General features: G+C 40.1%; 3 protein-coding genes across 4 annotated transcripts in view; 1 reads left to right on the forward strand and 2 right to left on the reverse strand.

Annotated features, from left to right (window-relative positions):
* The window catches only part of LOC123961410 (RNA binding protein fox-1 homolog 3-like), a 496,038-nt gene that overhangs the window by 46,664 nt on the left and 427,096 nt on the right, over nucleotides 1-22,278 (forward strand). For both annotated transcript variants that reach the window (XM_046036780.1, XM_046036789.1), the window contains exon 3: nucleotides 5,090-5,249. The gene's annotated coding sequence lies outside the window, so the exon portion shown is untranslated. The remainder of the gene's footprint in view (nucleotides 1-5,089; nucleotides 5,250-22,278) is intronic.
* On the reverse strand, nucleotides 8,351-14,915 carry cbx2 (chromobox homolog 2 (Drosophila Pc class)). Its single transcript, XM_046036754.1, has 5 exons — nucleotides 14,832-14,915; nucleotides 14,695-14,738; nucleotides 12,581-12,646; nucleotides 12,111-12,180; nucleotides 8,351-12,033 (listed from the first exon to the last, which is right to left on the reverse strand). Exons 1-5 carry the CDS (start codon nucleotides 14,901-14,903, stop codon nucleotides 10,675-10,677), a joined length of 1,611 nt encoding a protein of 536 aa, XP_045892710.1. The 5' UTR covers nucleotides 14,904-14,915; the 3' UTR covers nucleotides 8,351-10,674.
* Nucleotides 16,390-21,761, reverse strand: LOC123961404 (ectonucleotide pyrophosphatase/phosphodiesterase family member 7-like). The gene is made up of 6 exons (XM_046036765.1): nucleotides 21,527-21,761; nucleotides 20,955-21,100; nucleotides 19,943-20,572; nucleotides 18,280-18,514; nucleotides 16,940-17,054; nucleotides 16,390-16,633 (listed from the first exon to the last, which is right to left on the reverse strand). Exons 1-6 carry the CDS (start codon nucleotides 21,759-21,761, stop codon nucleotides 16,576-16,578), a joined length of 1,419 nt encoding a protein of 472 aa, XP_045892721.1. The 3' UTR covers nucleotides 16,390-16,575.

Here is a 22,278-nt window from a genome sequence, read left to right on the forward strand (position 1 = left end):
TCTGGAGTGCGGGTTTCCACTTCACTTTAATTCAGTGTGAAGTGTTTAGGACACATGAGTGTGGTTTGGGGAGATAAATGGGAAACCCAGGCCTTTTCCATTGAGACTGACACCTCTCTCTATTCTGATCTATAATGAACTCTCTCAGTAGTATTTACCACAGTTAGTTGTTGACAGGCTTCAGTTGTTGACAGGCTTCAGTGGTAATGTACTGCATGTCGATTCAGTTTATGAAGCATGTCTTGTTTTTCATCCTGTGAATTTCTTTTCTGACACGAGTGGGTGCCATCAGTTTTCAGTTGTCATTGAAGGAATATTAATGACAGCCGCTGTGTTCTGAACAATATGAAACTGCATTGGAGAGTATTTCAGGGGGGGATATCTGCCATCTAGTGGTGCAGATGTGTGCAGATGTTTTCCATAGCTGCACTGAATGTGTAAGTCATTTTGTTCCTCCTCTGCCTGTCTCAGCGATGATGGACACCACATACAAACTGCCACACCGCTGTGACACAAATGCACAGCATGTTAACTAGGGTTAATATTAGCACACAACATTTCGAAATATTTGGTCAACAGCTCTTGGGACCTTAGAAGATTTCTTTTAACACCTCACATTTAAATTTTCCATGCATTAACACTACGCATGTCTGTGTGTGTGTTTGAAGACAATTCCTTTTTAGTGGCTGTGAGAAATCTGCATTAAATGGCATGTTTGATGAAAGCTGAATGACTTGGCCCTCATATTCTGAGGTCATTGTCACATTAATGGCTGCTTTTATTACCATAGAATGTTAACCTGAAGCACCGCTTGCCGTCTGAGAAGAAGCCGAGGAACTGCATGAAAATGATTACACTGCAATTATAACAGCCACTTTGTTGCGACTCCTCACTGCCCAGCTGTGTGCCACCTGCTGCCAAGAAATGGATTAGTTTCACTGCTCCTCTAATAAGACTGTTAGAACAACAGCGTGAGCTCAAATAAATGAATGAAAGCTGCAGATAGCGGGACAGAAATAGATTAATATTGTCAGACTGCGGCATGTGTCTTCATCCAGTCATAGCTGGAAAACTGGCAGAAGCACGGGGAGATTCTCATTATCTCTGAAGAACAGTGAACAGCCACGATAAAAACCTGTCAAACGTTCTCACACAGGATAGGCCAATGTCAAACAGAGAGTGTTTTGTGTCCCTGGAGGGCAGAAGTACAACCCAGGCGGTAATAAAACTCAGGCAGACCATGTTGGTCCTGTAAACGTAATCTGCAAAGTGTTAATTACAACCTGGCGCCTCTGTGAAGCTGTGTGTGCTGGAAGTCAGCTGAGTCGTCACCGGCGTCCTGATCTCCTTCCTAAACAACACGGCTTGCGTCATGGCGACAGCCTTGGAAACGAGATTTTCTCTCTGTTGATGATCTTGTTTGAATGGGCTGCTTTAAACAAATTAAGAGCCAGTCAGATGCTGTGTTTGTGTGACCCCTTTCTCCTCAGGGGTGTGTGTGTGAGTTGGGAGCCAAAGATCCTGTGTTGTTTACTGTCATTCATGTGAAGGGCTGAGGGTTTGTGTGTTTACCACACACAACTTCTCACAGATGACACTCATTGAAAATGGTCTTTGTGCTGCATAATGGCTCACAGCAATGTGAAGCCACTGCTGAAGAGCTGCAATAATTAATTGATTGGTCAACTGGCCGAAATTAATTGGCAAATATTTTGATAATCAGTTGAACCTTTAGATCATTTCTTCAAGCAAAAAAGGCAAACACTATCTAGTTTCAGCTTCTCCAACTTCACGATTTGCTGCTTTTCTTCGTCATCATCAGACAAAATAGTAAACTGAATTGTTTTTCCTTGCCACTGACGGCAAGTGCTCGCTCAGGGTGGGAATTGTTGCGTCTCTATAAACAATAAAGACCTGCTCTATATGAAAAGCGCTGAGATAATTTATGTTATGATTTGGCGCTCTATAAATAAAATTTAATTCAACATCTTTGGGTTTTCTTTGTTTTGTCAAATAAAAACAGGAATTTTGAAGTCGTCCTCTCGGGAAATTGTAATGGGCACAAAATGGTAAATTGATTAATTGAGAAAAAAATGTGAAAGATTCATCAGTCATGAAAATAATTATTAGCTGCAGCCCTAAATGATGGTTCTCTTTTCATACTTTCATTTTATTCTTTCTGGTCATTTACATCCATCAGCTATCAGCTGTTTGATCTTGCACAGCATAAAGAACTGTTTTTTATGTACTCCCCTTGGTTTTTAGGAAATTCATCCCTCCCCTCTTTGGTGAGACTTAATTCAGAAACCTCTTTCTCTGTCTACCTCTTCTCTGTAGCCCCTGAGGAGGGTTCAGTCAATGAGCCCCTCTTTTAGATTTTGTTATTTTGTTATTGTGTAATGGCCTCCAAAGGTTGAAGGATGGCTCCTCTACAGGTCTCCCTGAGGAGCGAACCCTCTATCTAGACATTAATCTACTGCTGTGAGACAGACACGCTTGTTTAGCTAGCACAAAGCCCAGTAAGCTGTTGTCTCTGAGAAAAAGCTGGCCGTCTCCAGAGCCACTGGAGGCTGCGATGGCTGGAGCCAGAGTAATGACCTGTGAAATTCACCGATAGACTTGTCCTGTTGCACACAGGTCCGCCGGCACCGGGCCTTGTTCGTGGCCTGCAGCTGATTTATCAGCGCGCCTCTCCTGGTGCCACTGGCTTTATGGAGTTTCATGTGGGTTGACCAGAGGTTTGGGGAAAATGAATGCAGTATTTGTGAATGTCAAGCTTGGAAAGATCTGTATGGATAGACGTTTCTAACTTGGCTTGCAGATGTTCTAGCAGAACAACTTGACATTAAACTCCTATAACTGATTGAATTAGCCTGTAACTTATCTGTTGAAATGCTATCTAAAAGCTGCATTTTAGGTTGTTGCTTCTAAATTCATTTGGTTAAATTGTCAATATTTGAGCTCCATTTCCACTAGTGCATCATAGCAATGGTTTCAAATATTTACACTGCTTTGTCCTGTCAAATAGTCAATATTTTCTCTCCTCCTCAATCAGATTAGGATGTGAGGCTGAAAGTTAAGGAGAGAAGCCTTTGAAGGCAGTAAGGAGAGTAGCTGTGTCCTCCCCAGAGCAGATTATACAAAGATCAGAAGGGCAAACTTCCCGCTGGCACCTTCTGTCTGGTAGATACAGTTTGACTTTGTTACCTCAGTTTCACAGCAGAGGGAGATTCCTCCTTATTCCTGCCCTGTGGGTGTCAAAAGAAACGGCTTGCTGGAAGAGAAACGGGTTTCACGTCAAAAACTGCTTTTGTACAATAACTCCTAAGACTCTGTCGTACTACCTTCTTTCTTGCTTTTTATTTGACTTTTTCCTGTTCTCTCTGCTATTCCTTAACAGTGCTTTACCACATTGTATTATTATTTAATCATCAGTGTTGTTGTTACAGACATGGAGATATCTGAGCCATGTCTAAATGATTTACAGCATAATGTATGTAAATCAGTTAGTGAACAGGAATCTACACCTAGGCCAGTGACTGTTCACGGCTGCACAGTAGCGCTTTAGGTAAAATGCTAATGCTAACTTGGTGGTGTTTAGCAGCTATAATGTTTAACATGTTCATCATCTTAGTTTAGTGTGTTAACATACTAACATTTGCTAATTAGCACTAACAAAGTGAGGCTAATGGAAATGTTATCGTTTTTTAAATAAATCATCATGGCAGTTTATCCGGTATTTGTCAGTATTTCAGTCTGTAATACTGTCATCCCTAATGACACACTACTAATGTGGGTCATAAAATGAAGGTAAACGTTGGCTCATATACTTAAGATCACAAGATCACTGAGATTTGCATTAATCAGTATTTTTATAGTAACATTGAATCAGTGAGTATGTGAAGGTTCATTCGTGGCACAATTTTGCTTTCTTGGCCTTACTAACGTGTGACCACAGCTCTTCCATGATTCTTTCTTAAGCTTTAACTCCCTTTTTAGAAAATTGAATGAATTTAGGTGCCAAGAAACAAGTGGTAGTGCTTGATAATCACTGATACAGTAAATCCCACAAATCTTCTAGATGGGTTAAATTTAAAACAAACATACCTACTTGGGTAGCAGAGATTTTGTGGTTTGGAGTTTAGCCTGTCTAATAAGTATTACATATCATTTGGTGTGCGTCAAGGCTCAGTTTTAGGTCCTTTTTAATTGTTTTAATGTTGAAACACTTCCCCCTCTGTGATGTCATCCAGAGACACTGCTGTGTTAATGTTATGCAACTGCATTTTGCCATTTACAAAACACTAGGCCTGGTTGCTACTTTTTAAACTGTGTGAGATAGACAGTATAGTTCTTGATGTCCAAGAACATCTTACCGCTCTACCAGGACTGTGTTACTACCTATTGACTCCATGGGGAAAAAACATATTCGGTCAACTATACAATCAGTGCCATTTCTACCTAGTTTTATGAGGCAGAAATATTTTAATAATTCATCATTTTTTACTTGAAGTTTGAACGACATTGTATTGTAAAATTTCCATCCATCTATTTTTCTTTCAGGCCAATACTGAGAAGGGCTTACGGTCTTGTCTGATTTCCCTAAATTGTAAAAATCTGCTGTAGCATCCCGCTTTTTGCTGACAAGGAATGAGGGGAAAATGTGAAAATATTACTTTTATTTTAAAATCACCATATTTGTTGCTTGTGAACTTCAATAGAGTTAGTTTTAAAGTTAGAGAATGGAATAAAAATATCTTGGGTGTGCTTGTAAGTTAAAACATTTACTATTTCTTTAAATCCTCTAGGGGTCCCCTGCTGACGCTCCTCATGAGGCTAGGACTTACACTTTTTTTTTAAATTAACAAAATCTGATTTTAGTTATTCAGTTACTTTATATTTATATTCCAGAAACCTCTTTCTGTAGAAGCTTCAAATTAGCAATTTTTTTACACAATATGGCTCGGACATTGCTCTCTCACATTTTACAGGTAGCTGAGTGGCAAGTGAAAAAGTGTTTGTAGAGCCAGGATGACATAAGATACCATGACTAATCAATAGGTTTTCTCTCTGCCTGCTTGCCCGTCAGGTGTCCATGAATTCAGAGGGAAGGAGGCGGAGTTCATGTGGTGTAATAAAAGTAAGCTTGGAGGAAAATGTGACAGATGTGGAGGCCTGTGCCAGCGAGAAAAGCGAGAGTTGGACTGTCAGACATGTCGACTCCGGCGTAGTGATGGATGGAGAGTGAGGTAAGACAGATGACATCGTCTGTCTGAGGCTGTGTTGTCATAGTGGAGGATTGCCGCTTGTCTTAACCTCTCAATATCAGAGAGCAAACTGAAGTTTGTTTACACTGCTCCAGTGGAGTGATTTAGAATGAGGGGCGAGGGAGAGTGGGTGTAGAAGGTATGCTCGCTGGAGGGTCAGATCAGGTTTCTAAACATTCCCTTTGAAATCGAATAGCAACCATCCCAGGCGTTTTAAACCCAACCAGTCCCACTTGGTTGCAAGGTGGAGAGGAGTCCAAACACAAATACAAACAGAGGAAATTAAATATCAGTATCAGTATCGGCCTTTAAACACCCATATCAGTCAATCCAGCCTGGACCGTGCCAAACTAAAAAAGTGGGTAAATTATTGCTCTAGTTTGGTATGGAGCCATCACAAAGCAATAAAAAGGCCAAATGCAAGAGTTACAAGAAGCACTAATGTGTACTTCTGAGAATAGAGAACCTTTTTTGACAATATTTTTCTTTCTTTTCTACAATTAATTTATTGATAAAAATGATTGTCTGCCTTGAAATGTAAGTAACATCTTTTCTGCAAATGAAAAGGTCAGTAAAATAAGTTCCTATACTACCCTAATCGTGTCTTTGGTTGCATCCTTTGTATCATTTGCTTACTTTAAACAATGCATCATGGAAAAAGCTTATTTGTGGCTTTTAAACAAAGGCCAGAGTTAAGCAAAGCGCTGATTGATTTACGGCATCTTGTGTTGCTAAAACAATAAGATGTCCTGGGGAAAAAAACAAAAACATCCCTGGAGATGAACTTGCTGAATGCTCTTCAAAACAACATGGTTTGGGGTGTGTGTTATTGCGATGGAAGATGAATTGGAGTCTGGCTTATTTTGCCAGGAGTCAGGTGTGGGGTTGGGGGGGGTGTCGGTGTTGGGGTTGGTGCATCGGCACTGGGGGTGAAGAAGGGGTTTAGGCTTATTTCCAGGCCCGGCCTGAAGTCAGCGCTGGGCTGGGTTGTTGGGTATATATGTGTGTGTTGGGCTGGGGGGGTGGGGTTGGGATTACACTGTCACACTGTTCATACTGTTTATGCATACCAGGCCACTGTGAGTGCCTCTTTGTCGCGTAAGTGTTTACTTGAATTTATTTTGGGAGAATTCCACATGACTGGGACGGGGATCTCTATAAATTATGGAATCGAGCGCTTTGTGTAATGATAACTTCTGTCAGTTAGTCAGGCTTTGTGACAGTGTTTTTAAGAGTGTGTAAATACAGGGGTGGTGAAAGAGGGAGAGGGGTGTGTGTGTGTTGAAAGGTACTGCAGGCTTTCTTGTTCATTTAGTCTCTTCAGCAGAACAATAACAATGCTTCAAAATGAGCTTCTTACACAACTTTCCTCACCAGCAGTGGACTGTACTGCTACTTGTATTTATGTATTTAAGTACTGTACTTACAGTACAGTTCTGGTATATTTGCACTTTAGTTGAGTATTTACATTTTATGGTACTTTAAACTTCTACTACACTTCATTTCACTGGGAAAATGTGTACCTTTATTTGACAGTTATAGTTACTTCTTATTTTGCATTATCATATTATACAATATGATGCATTAATCCATCAATTGTTTAGTATATGAAATGCCTTTTCGAAATTCCCAGAGCAGTTTAAAAAAGCCAAAGCGATTCACTTACATTTATTCATTTAGCTGATGCTTTTATCCAGAGCGACTGACAATTGCTATTTATGTCAGAGGATAGCAACTAGCAACTCTGAAGCAACTAAGGGTTAAGTGCCATGCTCAGGGACACAATGGTGGACGGGTCACAGTGGGGAGTTGAACCCGGGTCTCTCACACCAAAGGCATGCGTCTTATTCACTGAGATATGAGGTACAGAAAAACTGCGGATTCTCCGATTGGTGAAGCTTGATCCAATAAAAGTTGGCTGTATTGTCCTCTGTCCTGTCAGTGTGTTTACTGAGAGATTATTTGATTTGAACAATTAAGTGCCAAATCACTGAACTGACTTATTCTGTGGTTGCCTCTGAGAACAGTGAAATACTCCCAAGTTTGTGGGTCGGATACACAAGGTATTGCACAACCAAACCGTACACTCACTCAGTTCTCACATAGACCCAAAGCAAATCAAATGGAATGAGATGCTGAAATTGAATCACTGAACTTAGAGTGAAAGTTTTGGCATGCCAGATGCATGTACAGGATTCAAATGTTATTAAGATCATCAGAGGGGGATGCAGTGGAAATGGAGGACATCTACATTTCTCTTGGCAAGCACTTGAAATTAGAAACTGTGGTTGTAGATAACTCAAAATTGGAGCCTTTGTTGAGTGAAAAAAAATGTGTATATTGTATTATTATTATTATTATTGTTATTATTATTAGAGATTGTAGTACTGTATTGGGGGCTTTAAATGTGAGAAAGTCAGAAAATGTAGTTTCTGTTGTCCGTATATAAAATACATTGAGTTTATGGATTGCAATCTCATGTGTAAACTAACAGATTATATAATTATGGTTAATTAAGAAACTGAAGCACTCCTGGGTGTCTCAACCTTAGAGTGCAACAGTGCCATCTTGTGGCTGTTGCAGCACATGTGTCCATGAGTCAAAGTGGATAGTTTTGCAGCACAGATAAGAGATAGAAAGTCATGTTAACTGGGTTTCTACCATCTTGTTATTTAGCAGTGTTTCTAATGAAGACTACAGCTGCACTGCTTCAGAGAGAATGAAAGATCAAATCCAGTATTGACATCTTGTAAGTGTTGATGAATTTCTGATCAGCATTATAAACCACTCCCTTACAAGTCCGTGACACCTTTTGAAAAGCAGACATCATCAGCTTCGTACCTGCTGAAGGTAGGGCTACTAACAGTTATTTTCATTGTCAATCTGTTTATTTATTTAACTGGTTGGTTAGTCTGTAAAATGTAAAATAATCTTAAATCCACTGTGGTGTTTTCAAATTGCTAATTTTGTCAGACAAAACCCACATATTCAGTAAACAGGATGGGCATCCTCACATTTAAGAAGCTGGAACCAGCAAATGGCATTTTTGCTTGATAAATTACGTTAAAAAAACAAGTCAAACAAAAGGTTGTACCATTTATTTGTTAATGTGACAGGTGGCACAATACAATGATTGATGACACTGTCCTACCCTGAAAGGCTCTTGATCTGAAATAAATATATTGTAAAGAGAACATAACATTGAGATGGTTAGTAGATCTAAAAAAGAAGACCACAACTGCAAACATTTATGGCAAGTTCGTTCTTTTCATCAATTACAGAAAAAAGTAGATGCAATAAAAAAACACTTTCATATATAAACACCTTGCATTACCCCATAGCCTATCACATGGTAGCGATAAATGACATTCTGTTTGCGACTAGACTAATGTTTACCCAACGCTGGATGTACTTTTAAAAAGATAAATGCTGGAGCTTTGTTGACAAGAAGAAACCAAATGCTGTGTACTACCATTTTTTCCAGTTAACACCTGTAATATGACATGCACTCCTTTAGTTTTTTGCTGATTGGAAACTCCCTCTATACCTTTAACCTAAACCACTCTTACTGTTGCAATAAGGCAACAAACATTTGTTCCATACATTTGTGTTAAGTCTTCAAGCAGAGATTTTTCCCTTCAAAACAATATGAACAGGAACCCAAAAATGTTCCAGTCTCCATGCTATGCTCTAGGGGTACTCCTTTCATGAACAAACTGAAATTCTAGCTATCTTTGGGGTAATGCCTTTGTGTTTAGTCTTTGAGAGAAAGGAAGGCACAGTCTGCAGAGCAGGATTAGACAGAAGAGTTCAGTCGAAGTGCTTTGTTGCAGAACTCCTCTCAAGGGAGCAGAAAGTAGCGCACATTGTTGTGGTTTCTTTTCCGTTACATCAGATAAAGACTTTTTTTTTCTCTGGGAGGCCGGGCCTGCAGCTCCTGAACCCATGCAGGTGGGTGAAATGAGATGTCTGCAGCTGCAAGGGAAAAAAACAAAACAAAAAACAAAAAACAATCTGGTATTCATGTACTGGAAAGGAAACACCAGTTGCAACAGACAGAATGAAGTCTGGTGCTTTGTGGTCAGCGACAAACAATGCCGAACAGTTTATTGTCCACACCCAACCTTTACCGCAGTGGTTTGAAACCAATTGCTGTCAGCGATCGGAACGTCTCATGGAAAGCTCTGGCAGGCTGAGGGAAAAGCACCAGCAGGTGTACTGTCCATGATCATCCTGCCATGTCAACGCAAGCACTTATTCTCCATATTAATAACAAGTCTAAGAAGATTCAAGTTGCTGGTGAATACCTTGAAGGACGGAACTGATGCAAAGGCAGAAGAGCAAACCTCACCCAGGGCCGAGTCTTATCACGCTGGGAAGGGACAGAGATACTCTATCTTATTCCCCGCATGCTTCTGTCCGTTTGGAAAACTGCGCCGATAAACTGGCTGCACTGTGGAATGAAACTTCTTTTCGAGGCGACAATGGTGCGTACAGTTCAACAGTGTGGACCTCGGAGGTTGTTCTGGTGGAGAAAATGAAGCTGTTGTCTGCTGCTCGCTGGTAGTAACAGGTTTATACAGCAGTAGAACTATATAAAAACAATTATATAGACACAATGATGGTATACCCTGGAGGGAAAGGTTTTCCTATCCCGAGAAAAATGAATATACAGAACATAGCAAAACAGTGAAAAAAAAAAAAAGAGGTAGCTAATTTATGAAACATTAAAATAATACTATACTAAGAATCAAAAACTGGCTTACATTAGCTATTGACTGATATGGATTCAACACAGTGACACTATGAACTAAATGTCTGCTACCCATAAAAGACTCTCCTGCTCCTGCCTACCCTTTCTTCATTAAGATATTCCTCTAATCTGCTGTGTTGGATGTTATAACAAAACAGGTTATTTCATCATCAGAGAAACACAGAGCAACATATATGAATGTTAATATTTCGCATAGATTCAGCAACATTCATAGAGCGTTGGGAGTTTTATCATGTTTCTTAAATGTTGAATACATTTGTCCAGAACCCCAGCAACAATGCAATTTTGGACTCAATGATCCACAAAGATTTATCTACTTGATATTATCATCAGGTAAGACCAATATGCTGCCTCTTGCATCTCTGTGGGCATTGTCCTTCTCCACTGCCATTTCTTCAACAATGTGTAGACAAATAAATAAGCACAATCAAGAAGTGATTTTCTGTCCTTTTTGTTAACTTTTTTTTAACCTAAAAATTGGTCTTTTACTAAAAGAAGATGAAGCAAATTAACCTCCATTCCTTGATGCATTCCTCAGGAATTCTCCAGCCAAAAGTTTATCTAATTCCTTCCGAACTCATAACCCCTCTGCTCGCTTCAAAGCCCATCTGGTTTGCAGTATCTGGGGTCCTGTCAGTAGTTGCGAATGCTGAAGAAACCCACACTGGTTGGCGACTCCTTGACTGTGACAGTAACTAGATTAGCAGTGACATCCGTTACAAACACATGTTCTATCAGACTACGTGTGGGTTTCCAGTCCTGGCTCTGGACCGCTACAGAGCGGTCCTGTCCAGCATAGGAACAATCCTGATCGGAGTCTGAGCTGCTCTCGTCTTCACCCGTACTCATGTCATTCATTTTGGCTTTCTTGCCGTCTTTGGAGGCCGCTCTCTCTTGCGGACTCTGGACCTCTGTAGAGGACTTCTGCACGCCGTCCAGCCTGCCTTGGACTCTGGGGGTCTGGATTTCAGGTGCCTCCTTGACCTTGTCTGCTCCAGGCTGGCTCTTTCTGGCCAGTAGTCGTCCCAGGGTTGCTGGACTCCTTGGAGCATTATACTCCTGATTTTGTGTGGCTGTAGTTTTCCTCGCTGGGTATGTTGCATTTCTCAGGCCTGAGACTGGAGTAGTGCCATTTCCAGGAGCATCATTGCTTTGCACCAGTTTGTTCTGAAGGTTGAGGGGCTGAAGGCCAGGACCCTGATTGGAGGTGGCATTCTTAGATGGTAACGAAGCCACTGCTTTAGTACTGGGTATCCGCTGCAGTGTTGACACAGGGGCCTGGGGCTTCTTTTGTCCATTGGGGGAACTTAGTGTATGCTGCGTGGTTCCTTGAATGGGGTGTTTGGATGTATTCAAATTCAACGCTGCTACCCCTTTTGATTTACTAGCAGCTGCTTTTAAATCCAGACTTGTCCCGCTGCTCATACTGGACATTGACAGTTTACCCTCAGTGACATTCTTGCTCTGGCTGGATTTGCTCAGGGAGGGGGAAGCAGATTGTACTGACCTGCCAGATCCCACAGAGGTCATGGGGTTTTTAACAGCCCCGCCCGGGGTCAGAGAGCTCCTGTTCTGACCACCCACTGCATCCCTAGGCGAGCCCCGGTGAAAACCCATAAAGGTGAAGCTTGCTGGGTGAACAGGCTTCTTGATCGCTCCTGGAAGATCTGTATCTTTGGGTGACTTTGGGATTTTGCGAGCGCCCTTGTTCTGTTGAAATTCCTTCACGTCAGGGGGCAGAGGTTTCCTGCTTCGTTTCTTTGGGGGCTCCTGTTTTGCAACGACAATCTGCGCCTTCTTCTGAGGGACAGGATGAAGGTCTCGTGTTCTGATGCTTGGGTTTGCCTGTGTAGCGTGGCCGTCGTCGTCATCGTCGTCATCATCGTCTGATGACGACGAAGAGGAGGAGCACGAGGATGAGGAATCGGAGGACGATCCAGATGATGAGCCAGATGAAGAGCTGCTTGACTTTGGAGCCTCGAGCACATTTTCCTAAATTTAACAGCAAAAATTAGATACCGTGTTCTTAAGCCATCAAAGAATGATATTCTGCTGTGGATTATACTTACTAGGATTTTCCGTGGTCGTCCCCTTGGCCTTTTCCCTTTCTTACGCATCAAAAGCTCCTTTTCTTGTTCTCTATTTAAAAAAATTTAACAAATACTTAATGAGTATTCATTGAGTAATGCTATACCTCCACATTTTCTCTTACTGTTTCTGTCTGAAGTTTTTGTCAGTATGATTAAAACATAAACTAGATGATCAGGATGATTGCAAACAAATTTATATATCCGCTACATACTGTATATCCTTATAGCACATTTGAAATACCACTAGGATTACAACTGCATCTAACTTTTATTTAAGTAGGTTAGATTTTAAAATGTGATGTAAAGAAATCAAGATCATAGCAAAAACTGCAACAAGCCTATACATGGGAAAGATGCAACAAGATTGTGCAAGTCTCTTAAATCATGTCACTTAATGTGTGTTAGTGTTTTAATGAATAGTGTGCTAATGTATCGATAAGGGCACTCACTTCTTGTTGAATGCAGCTAACAGTCTTGGGTCAAGGATGTTTTCTTGGGGCTCCCAGCTGTTGTGTCTGAAATAAATTGATTGTAAAAGAGTGTCACACGTGTTTGTCACAGTGTTTGTCAAAGTACAGTGGAACGGTGGCCCAGCAAGGATATATGGACCCTCCAGCCTCAGCAGTGACACCAAATTTAGATAGCAGAGGACTCAGTTGTTCCAGAAGCCATAAACTTGTATGTTACCTGACATAAATTATATAAGGAGTGGCAGGATTCAAGTTAGCTCAAAACAGGGTGAGAACAAAAAGAAGTAATAAAAAATAAAAGTATACTATAAATTAGACAAAGAGACCAGTATAATGCAGCACTTTATAGAAAAGAGAAGTTAAAACACTTGTAAATAATCTTAACAAGTGAATAAACTGAGTCATAATTTCCCATCACACTTTTTACATGGGGGGGGGGGGAAATAATTCTGGTTTTGAACCTATTTTCAACTGCTTGTTTCCACAGATATGTAATCTAATATATATGTATCTAATTTGACAATCAAACAAACATTTAACTGACATATTAGTCGTAACATAAAACTTGATTTGCAGTGTAAATGATTTGAACCCATGTGAATTGACTGAAAGTGGCGGTTTCGTCTAACAGCATCTGAAAGCGAAACAGACCATCACGCCCAGCACACGCAGCAGCTGCCCAGCTGTGCGGAGGCGAGAAAGTAGGCAGGCACTGAACTTCTCTCCCAAGAATGAAATGGAACAAGCTTTGCGATCAATTTGCCAAAGCTAAAAAGAGGACTGCATGCTGGTGGGGTGTGGTGAGAATTTGAAACATTTTCTGGGGCTGTTACAGAAATATGTGGGGAATTTTTGGGAAACTTTGGCTATTTCACTGAAATATCACAGAAGGTACTTTACAACTTGCCTCCCCCACAGATGCTAAATCAGATTCAGTTTTGAGTTATTGTTCTTTCCACAGTGAGCACGACTGTGCTGGTGAACGCCAGACTGTTCATCTTTGTAGAAAAGCATGAACGCACCAGGAAGGAAGAACACTTTCAGGTCATGGAAGTGACTGACATTTATGGGAAGTTATGAAAATAAGAACTTTGTTGTGCTTGTGATGGCAAAAAATAACTGTTTTTCCCGTTGCACCATGTGACAAGCCCCAGCTGTTTTATTGCTATATTAGTCTCATTTTGCTTTGTTTTAGCTGCACCATACTTTTTATTTATAGATTTGAAAAATCACAGCATCTGTTGGCTCCCTTCCTGAGTGTTGGTGCACAATGAGCTGTGTTGCAAGTGTCTAAAAAAAAAAAAATTGAACACATTTAGGAGAAAAGAAAACTTAAAAACTGAAAACAGGCCACTTGCATGTGTAATGACCTTTCTCCTCATCACTTGTTGTTGAATAGCCTATTCTGATCAGCAGCCACCAGTGAAATAATCAACCCCCACCCTTTCCCTGCACACACGTACACACACACACACACACACAAAGGATGTGGTTCTAACAGAAAGCCATGGAGCTGGCAGGCAGCAGTGTGCATTGACGGTGGATTAGAGCAACAATGTGGACTGAACAGAAAGGGCAAGTGACAAGAAACGAAGGCAGAGCGGAGCCTTACAAGAGTCAGAATATACACATAGCAAAATAACTGGAGAAATTTGAGTTATGCAACGAACCTAACATTATATAAGGTAGTTAAAGATCTATATACCAAACAGCCCTCGCAAATTTGGTTTTCGAGTCTCACACACACACAAATAAAACTCGTTTAAAGTCGAGAATAAACAACACGATTATCTGAATAAATAAAAGAATGATAAAACAGAGAGATCAAACGCATATAGCCTAAAAATAATTTTCTTCGGCTTTCCGCTAACTTCCCAAATTTGAGGTGTTATGAACAAAAGAAGGCAAATGTAAATGCAGAATTTGGGAGCTGTATTGGAAAAAACCGCCGGTAAAAACACTGTGTTGCAGTGTGGACTCGGTGATTTAACAAAGAAAAATAAAGGTTTAGCTTCCAGGTTTCCTAAAAGCAACAAGCGACACGTTGTTGTTGTTGTTTTCATTGTTTCGGGCTGAGCACCACTTGTACTTACTTGGATGACCATCCCCTCCACTTCACGAGAAACTCCAACTTTCCCTGAAAGAAAAACCAAGAGCGGAAGTACGTTTTTAAAAAAATCAGCCGCTACAAATCACCCGAATAAAAGTCACAATGATTCACAGCTCGGACCTTTTTCAGTCGTTTGTTTAAAATGCATTCCGCATCAAAAACCTGCTCTCCCACGGCGCTGAGCTCCTCCATGTCTGCCTTCACCCCGAGTAACAATCCTTTATCAAAAGACCAGAGGCGCGTCCAACGTAGCGCAATTACGCGCGAACAGGACCGGATATTCATTGTCTTTCCTTCAAAGTAAAAGTCTCAGCTAAAGCACAGACAACAGTGGACAACTACTTTTTTTTATCTTTGTTCTTTCTTGTTGTTCTTCTGTGCCAGTTTGACAACTTGTCTTGATTTATATATTTTTGAGTCAACTCTGATACATTTAGTTTAGTTAGTTATTTTTTTATATTATTTTTATTTATATATGTCAGTCTGTTAGGGACAATGCTCATTTATTAGCAGAAAATAAGACTTAAATAAGCCAGAGTTAAAATATAAGTCTAATTTCAATCTGTTGTCCCAGATAAGATGTTTAAAATACACGTCTTAAGTATAAGACAACTTCTCATATTAATGTTATATACTATAAAAATATCATGCAAGTTGCATTTGTGGAAGAATGAGCTCAGCTAACTTCAGTAATGTCAGTTGTTTTTAGCTTTGTTAGCAAATACATTCAATTAAAATGTTATATAATATTATATATATATATATATATTTGAAATGATAGCCTGATTAAATTTGAATAATAATGCAAATTGTATAATGTGTATGTACACATTCCTAATGGCAAGTAAAGTGATTGAAGTTGTCATTTAATGTAAGGGAGTAGTCTTGGCCATAAGATTTAGACTTACGTTAATTAGAACATTTATCTTATAGAAACTAACAGTAATTTATAAGCCTAAAGTTTTTATTTAGTAGAAATACAAAAAATACACAGTTTTAACCGTCTACACTATAACCCTAGCAAAGTTTCATTTTGAAAGCCCTAACCGGAAGTGAAGTGCTTCAGTGCTTAACTTGACATGAATAGAGGCGGGCAACTGAGAACGCGGTTGCTTAGATATGTCCCTTGGCAGCCACCGTCCTCTGATCTAAACATGTTCATCTCATCCATGGTGCATTTACTGTAAGTGAAAGTGGAGGCCTGGACATAATATTCGCTACTTTTTCTCTCAAATCATACCTAAAACACATTTTATAGACTAAGGTTTTCCTATCTTACTTTTATCTCCGTATTCTTTTCTTTTCGTACTTTTTTTTTCTTCTTGATTGTGGTTTTAAAGTAGGCTGATAATTAAATTCTACAATAGCAATTATCCGATAAATAGTTGCTTTATGTGGCCTCCTCGGATGATGTTATTCGAGGCAACTGCACAGTTTTAAACAAATCACAAGTAGGCCAACATGTAATTACATAGGTAGTTGTAGATATTTAAGATATTAAAATTAATTGTAGACCTGCTATCATTCAAACATGTTGTGAAACTGGCAGATGACAATATATATACAAACAGTGTTCACTCAAACACTGCATCAGAAGTTTCAACTAAAAACTAAACAAACTAAACAAAAACTGGCTTGATAAATTATTTGATTAATTTTATTCTATTTCCCCATTTCTGTTCATTTGAATTGCACAGTTTTCAACAAAAATAATAATTTGCAAAACGGTTTTGAACAACTCTTTGGTTCCTTGTGCAATTCACAGAGTGCATTTCCCCACATGGAATAAAGCAGAATGAGTCAGAAGGACTGTCCACAGGCAGCTGTTTCTCAGACTGAAGCTTTCTGCTTTTCTCTGTGATAATCAAAATGAAGTTTGTTTTGCTTTTTCCCCTTCTGGAATATGTTTTGAACTTCCTGATCTGAAACACAGGAGAGAGAGAGAAAAAAAAAAAAGAAATTCATGAGGACAGGACTGGGACATAAATGTTGTTGTTATTGTTTTTCAGAATGGTATCAGACAAATCAATGAACATATTGTGTTATTGTTATAAAAATTCTGTTGTTGATGATGATTGTATACGTTTTATGCTGAAAATGAGTTTTATGCAATGATATGATTGCAGTAAAACAATGGACATATCAAAGAGTGATTGTGAATGCAATTGCCATATTGTGACATTAGGAGAGAAACAGATACATACAGTTTTTAATTACTCATTCATTACCTTTTGTGTTTTTTCTTGAGTATTTTGTGGGATGTCATCACTATAAAAACTACAACAAGAAATCCAGCCACTGCAGCCAGTCCAATAAAGACATTTTGCAGATTTAAACCTTCACCTGAAACTAAACAGAAAATACAGACATTTACATTCCACGTATGTTATTTTGGAGGGTTGTTGCACAATCCTGGAATTTTATGCTGATAGTGAATGTCTTTAAAGGGCATCAACAGGATGTTATTTATCCCCATGTGATTTTTTGTACTCTTCTGCTTTTTGGCTAAAAGTATCTGACTTTCCAAAACTGCAAAACCTAAAGCAACCAAAGTGCGCTACTCTCTACTCTACTCAGGCACTAAAATTGCATCCACTAACCAAATGATGGTGCTATAGCAGCTTTTACATTCTATAACTTAGATAACTTGGGGTCAGTCAAGACAAATTTAACAAAGGGATCATGTCGATATCAGAGGTAGATGGAACTGACTGGACAATGTCTGGTTTTGATTTGATACAGCCTGGCTATATCAGAAGGATGATCGTGTGAGATTCACTTTGACTGTATTCAAGATTTAATAATGAACCTGGCAATATTCTCTATATTTAGCATTGTAAGGAATCCCATGCGAATCCAACAACTAATTGATTTTACTAAGAAGTATTGAGTGTGTGTGTGTGTGTGTGTGTGTGTGTGTGTGTGATTGCAAATTTATCTTATTCCTCTGTGCAATTGTTTTCCAAAAACTATTAAAAACCCATCAGTGAGCCTCACTGCTGCATGGGGTGACATGTTCCTTCATTACCATGAACACACACACTGTAGTTTATTTTGACTCAGCCCCACATACACCGTCGTGCTGCTGGGAATACTCACTAGAAGATTCCACTAGCTGATGAAAATAGTCCCCAGCAAATACACAATTAATTTCTGTTTGAGTAAAGTTTACTGAAAACAACAGTGACCAGCTGTTTGAGAAAATTACTGAGGCTTAAAAAAATGTATTTCTTCAGTGGAAACCAATGGGCTTTGGGCTGATTACGACAAAAAGGGTAGGAAACTCAGAAAATATTGAACATTGTTGGCTTTTGTCTCCTCATGGCTTTTGTTAACAATATGAAAAATGTAGAATGTTGTAGAATTATTTAATAAACAGACACTTGGCATCAGATCTTTAGACCTCCTTTTTTAAAAATCTATTAAATTAAAATTAGCTCTATGTCTGATGTAGACATATGTGAAGTCAGAAATGATAGATTAATGGCCTAGTAATGAAGGAGCAGGTGTTGGAGCGACACACTTTCGAGGCCATGGGGAGAGACTCATTAGTCTGATATAAACTCACCCGGAGTAATAGCGCTAGTAACCAGCATGTGTTTGGTGGCATTCAGGTGGCCGTCGTTGACCTCCGGCTGGATGCCCAGGATGTGACACATCAAGGGGTAGATGTTCACTGTCTCAAAGGGTCCCACCTCCAGGTTTTTATGAAATGCTGGACCCACTGCCCTGAAGAAGGGCTTCATGTCCATTTCTTGGTTGTCAAAGCCGTGCTCACCCTTGTTGAACTGAACTGGAATATACTGCAAGGACACGCAGGAATGGAAAATATAACTTGCATGACCCAGTTTGTTAGATTAAATTATTTTATCTTAAGGCAATGGTTTTAAGAAAATGACCTTATCAGCAACAGAGTTCACACATCTTGGACTACTCGTTTCTATACATACATATTACTCGTATTTAGTCAGCAGAGGGAGGTATTGGCCAAGTGAACGAGTCGTTTCCATACTGTAGGATGAAAGCCTGTTTTCTCTTTGTGACTGCTATCAACCTGTGAAATCTCTAAAATTTCCATTTTCATAAAGTACTTTGATCATTTAGGAATATACAGCGTATTATGTTTACTACAAACAAAATGTGTTAGAAGTATCACTGTGTAGAATACCTGGTTACTTTATAAAGAATGTAAGTGTCAACGTGCTTATCCTTCTCGGAGATCATCTAAACGGACTTTAAGTGGCTATAAAAGGAGACAACAAAGAGTCGTGATTATGGTTGGGTGTGACCTATACACTTTAGATAAGCCGTTTCATCAGTGGATTTATAGGACTGTTTATTTTCCCCATATTCAGCATTTGAAAACATTTTATGATTTAATTATTTTAGTCTTTAAATTATTTTATGAATTGATGGTTCTCTGCACTGACACATTCATGTGCAAAGTTACAGTGGAGTGACTGAGATGAAAAATGAAAACGCTAATTTTGAATATCTTCATGAATGCATGTGAGAGCACTGCATGTCATCAGCCGGGCCTGGATTATCCTGAGGATGTGCAAATCCACTTGATTAAAATTGTAATATTCTAAGATTAGAATTTACCTCCTTGTTTCTGGTTGAAAATAGTCCAGTTTCACCATTTCCTATGAGCAAATTGCAACAGATAATTTAAGTATTTCTGTAGTCTTGAGGTCTAGAATAAACTGCATGACATGTAAAGATTGCTTACCTGGTTATTTATCTGTATCAGTAAATCAGTGCTTGTCATTTGATGTCCATATAACCAGTTCACCGGGTAATAATCACCTAATTATCTTACTATCTAGTAAATAACTTACCAATATCATTACAGCATTAAGTGTCAGTGTTTTAGCGTCTGTTCTTAGTGGTCTTAAAAGTTAAAATAATGTTTTCACATCTTGTTGCTGTATTAAAGCTGCACCGGGCAACTGGGCACTTTGATGGGGCAGAAATGGGCGACCTGAGGTATTTATTTACTTTAAAAGGTAAATCTATAATCTATGCTGCTGCACGTCTCTCTGTGGCTTTAAACGTTCCAGCATCTTTAATGTCCGGCCAAACCCAAGTCCATGATGTCAGAGAAAACATTTGACAGGTCTGATCATTGTCGCAGCCTCTTAGTGATTGCCTGTAGTCTCACAGGTTTCTCTAACAACCAGTTCTTTAGCAAGAAAGATGAATTTAAAAAATGTAATCTGTCAACTCACCCCGTTGATCACATATCCAGGGTCGGCCCATAAAATGATGGGGAGGATACGATCATTTTTGGCGAAGTGGAGGCGCTCTGGCATCTCCTCCTTCTTGTACACATAGAGGTGTGGATGGGCCCCCTTCAAGGCATTGTAAACCTTCTCCAGCTTGCCCGGCTTTGGCAACAGCATCCCAGAAGGACCATAGTCCACCAGGTGGAAGGACAGGTCACTGAACGAGAATCCCGGGATCTTGGACAGGGTGATCTCCTCCACCAGACCATTGCGGTACACAGTGGTCATGCCGTGGTCTGCTGTGATGATGATGTTCAGGTGGTCGTTTAGCCCGTGCTTTTCAGCTGATTGTCGAATGTAGCCCACTGTTCGATCCACTTGCTTGACCATCTCCCGACGCTCTGGGGAGTCTGGGCCGTATTTGTGGCCTGTGCCATCTGGCTCACCAAAGTACAGGGATACAAAGTCCAGATCCTGATCTCTGAACCAGCCCATCACCTTGTCTGTGTTTTCCCTCCAAAAGGTCTCGTTCTTGTAGTTGTAAAGCAGTGGCTCCACTTCCCGCACCATAGCAACCTGTCCCTGGTAACTGGAAGCAGTGCCAGGAAAGTGAAGAGAGCCAGCTTTTAGGCCCTGGAATGGTAGGAAAAACAGGCACATTAACATCACACATAAATATGAAACGTGGGTGTGCACTGTACTGTTTACAAGCGTGCCCAGGGTTCATCTGTTCATACTGTGGGTCGACACACAGGGCAACATAAGCAGTAGTTGCTAGATATTTATTCATTTTCTTAAATCTACAGCTGAAGCTTTTAGGCAAACATACAGCAGCTGTCATTTGCATGCAGTTAACATCTATACCTGCAAAATCATTTGCAATATAACTGCGGTGATCTACCTGAAATTATTCAGCAGGCTTTCAAAGGTGTTTTGTCAAGAGAAATGGTTTCTAGTGCTGTAAACAGCACAACAGTCTCTCACAGTGATAAGATGGAAATTGTGCTGCACAGACCTGTCTCTGCGCTGTGATCCAGATAGGCAGAGTCCCATTATCCCACCACTCATTCACAAACTGAGTCTGATAGTAAGGCTTCTTCTCAGTGGTGGTTGTGTTGAACCACATGTTGTGGATTACCCCGTGGTTCTCAATGTAGCGGCCTACAGAGGAGAATCACTGTCAGTCTGCTTGCATTCATTATTCATACTGTGACACATTCACATTAAAAATTCTATCAACTTAACGGGCTGAGTGGCATGACGCTTTTGGACAAGGTCTTATGACCAACTTCGGAGATTAGAAGAATTTAATTTCAAGGAAGTTAAATTTCTTTTAGCTGGCACTGATGATTTGAGAGTCAAAATAAGAAAGGGAGCACAGAATTCTTCCCTCAGTCATCCAAGCATAATTATCTTACTCAGCTATAAAAGCTGTTGGACCCTGGGACATTCAATTACAACTAATTCCTTTTTCCCTTGGCTTTTTTCAATCCTTCTGAAGTAAACTCAGAGCGGATTCCTATTCCGCCATGATATGCAGATCCCCTGCCAACTGGAAGCACTGTTGTAGAAAATGAAACACTTTACCTGTCAAGAGGGTGAAGTGTGTAGAACTGGTGACAGTGAGGTAAGGAGGTGTGACATACAGGGCTTTGACTCCATCCTTGGCCATTTTGTCGAGGTTTGGTGTGTCCACATCCCGGTCGTAATCCCATCGGAAACCATCAAAGGAGATCAGCAGCACCTTCTGTCTCTGTTTGTTTACCGGAGCTCCAAGGATGGACGAGGCCCAGAGGAGGCAGAGACTTGCAGTCCACAACATGGTGAACACAGGCACTTGACAGATCTTAACTGACTCTATCCTCCGGCTAAAACGCTCATTTACAAGAGGATCCACCTCTTGGCATCTCACCTGAGGTTTCTGAAGCCAACAGTTTCTGAGCAAAGTTTCAACCAACTTATCTCGTAGATTGGACAGACTTTATCTCAGCACTTTCTGTATGGGGCCCAATGATGTTTATGAGCCAATTTTACGGCCGGGAGTTGTGTTCACAGTGAATTTACCCCCCTGTTTTGCTCTTGAGAACTGGCAGTAAAGCAGATTAATCTCTCCGGGCATCATGGCTGTTTGTTTCCTCTTAACTCGCTTGTTGATGCTGTCTTTCTGTTTGTCTGCCTGCCCGTCTGTGTGTTGGAGTTTCCTGTGAATCATTGACAATGGGGGAACGACACTTTGATGGGTTTCACCTTGAGTTGGGATGGTGCATGATTGATCTGACACCAGGAAAATGAAGAGGAAAATGAGAGTGTATATGTCTTCGTCAGCTAGCAGTGGTCTC

This window comes from Micropterus dolomieu, linkage group LG02 (assembly GCF_021292245.1).
Source record: "Micropterus dolomieu isolate WLL.071019.BEF.003 ecotype Adirondacks linkage group LG02, ASM2129224v1, whole genome shotgun sequence".
Classification (NCBI taxonomy): domain Eukaryota; kingdom Metazoa; phylum Chordata; class Actinopteri; order Centrarchiformes; family Centrarchidae; genus Micropterus; species Micropterus dolomieu.

Excerpts from the sequence above, each read along its gene's own strand:
- cbx2 (XM_046036754.1), bottom strand. The coding sequence starts at position 14,903 with ATGGAGGAGCTCAGCGCCGTGGGAGAGCAGGTTTTTGATGCGGAATGC. Across the intron at positions 12,181-12,580 it reads TTAGCTGCATTCAACAAGAA|AGAACAAGAAAAGGAGCTTT; the intron begins GTGAGTGCCCTT and ends TTTTTTAAATAG. Across the intron at positions 12,034-12,110 it reads GACGACCACGGAAAATCCTA|GAAAATGTGCTCGAGGCTCC; the intron begins GTAAGTATAATC and ends TGTTAAATTTAG.
- LOC123961404 (XM_046036765.1), bottom strand. The coding sequence starts at position 21,761 with ATGTTGTGGACTGCAAGTCTCTGCCTCCTCTGGGCCTCGTCCATCCTT. Across the intron at positions 18,515-19,942 it reads CTGGATATGTGATCAACGGG|TATATTCCAGTTCAGTTCAA; the intron begins GTGAGTTGACAG and ends GTGTCCTTGCAG. Across the intron at positions 16,634-16,939 it reads CTCAAGAAAAAACACAAAAG|ATCAGGAAGTTCAAAACATA; the intron begins GTAATGAATGAG and ends CCTGTGTTTCAG.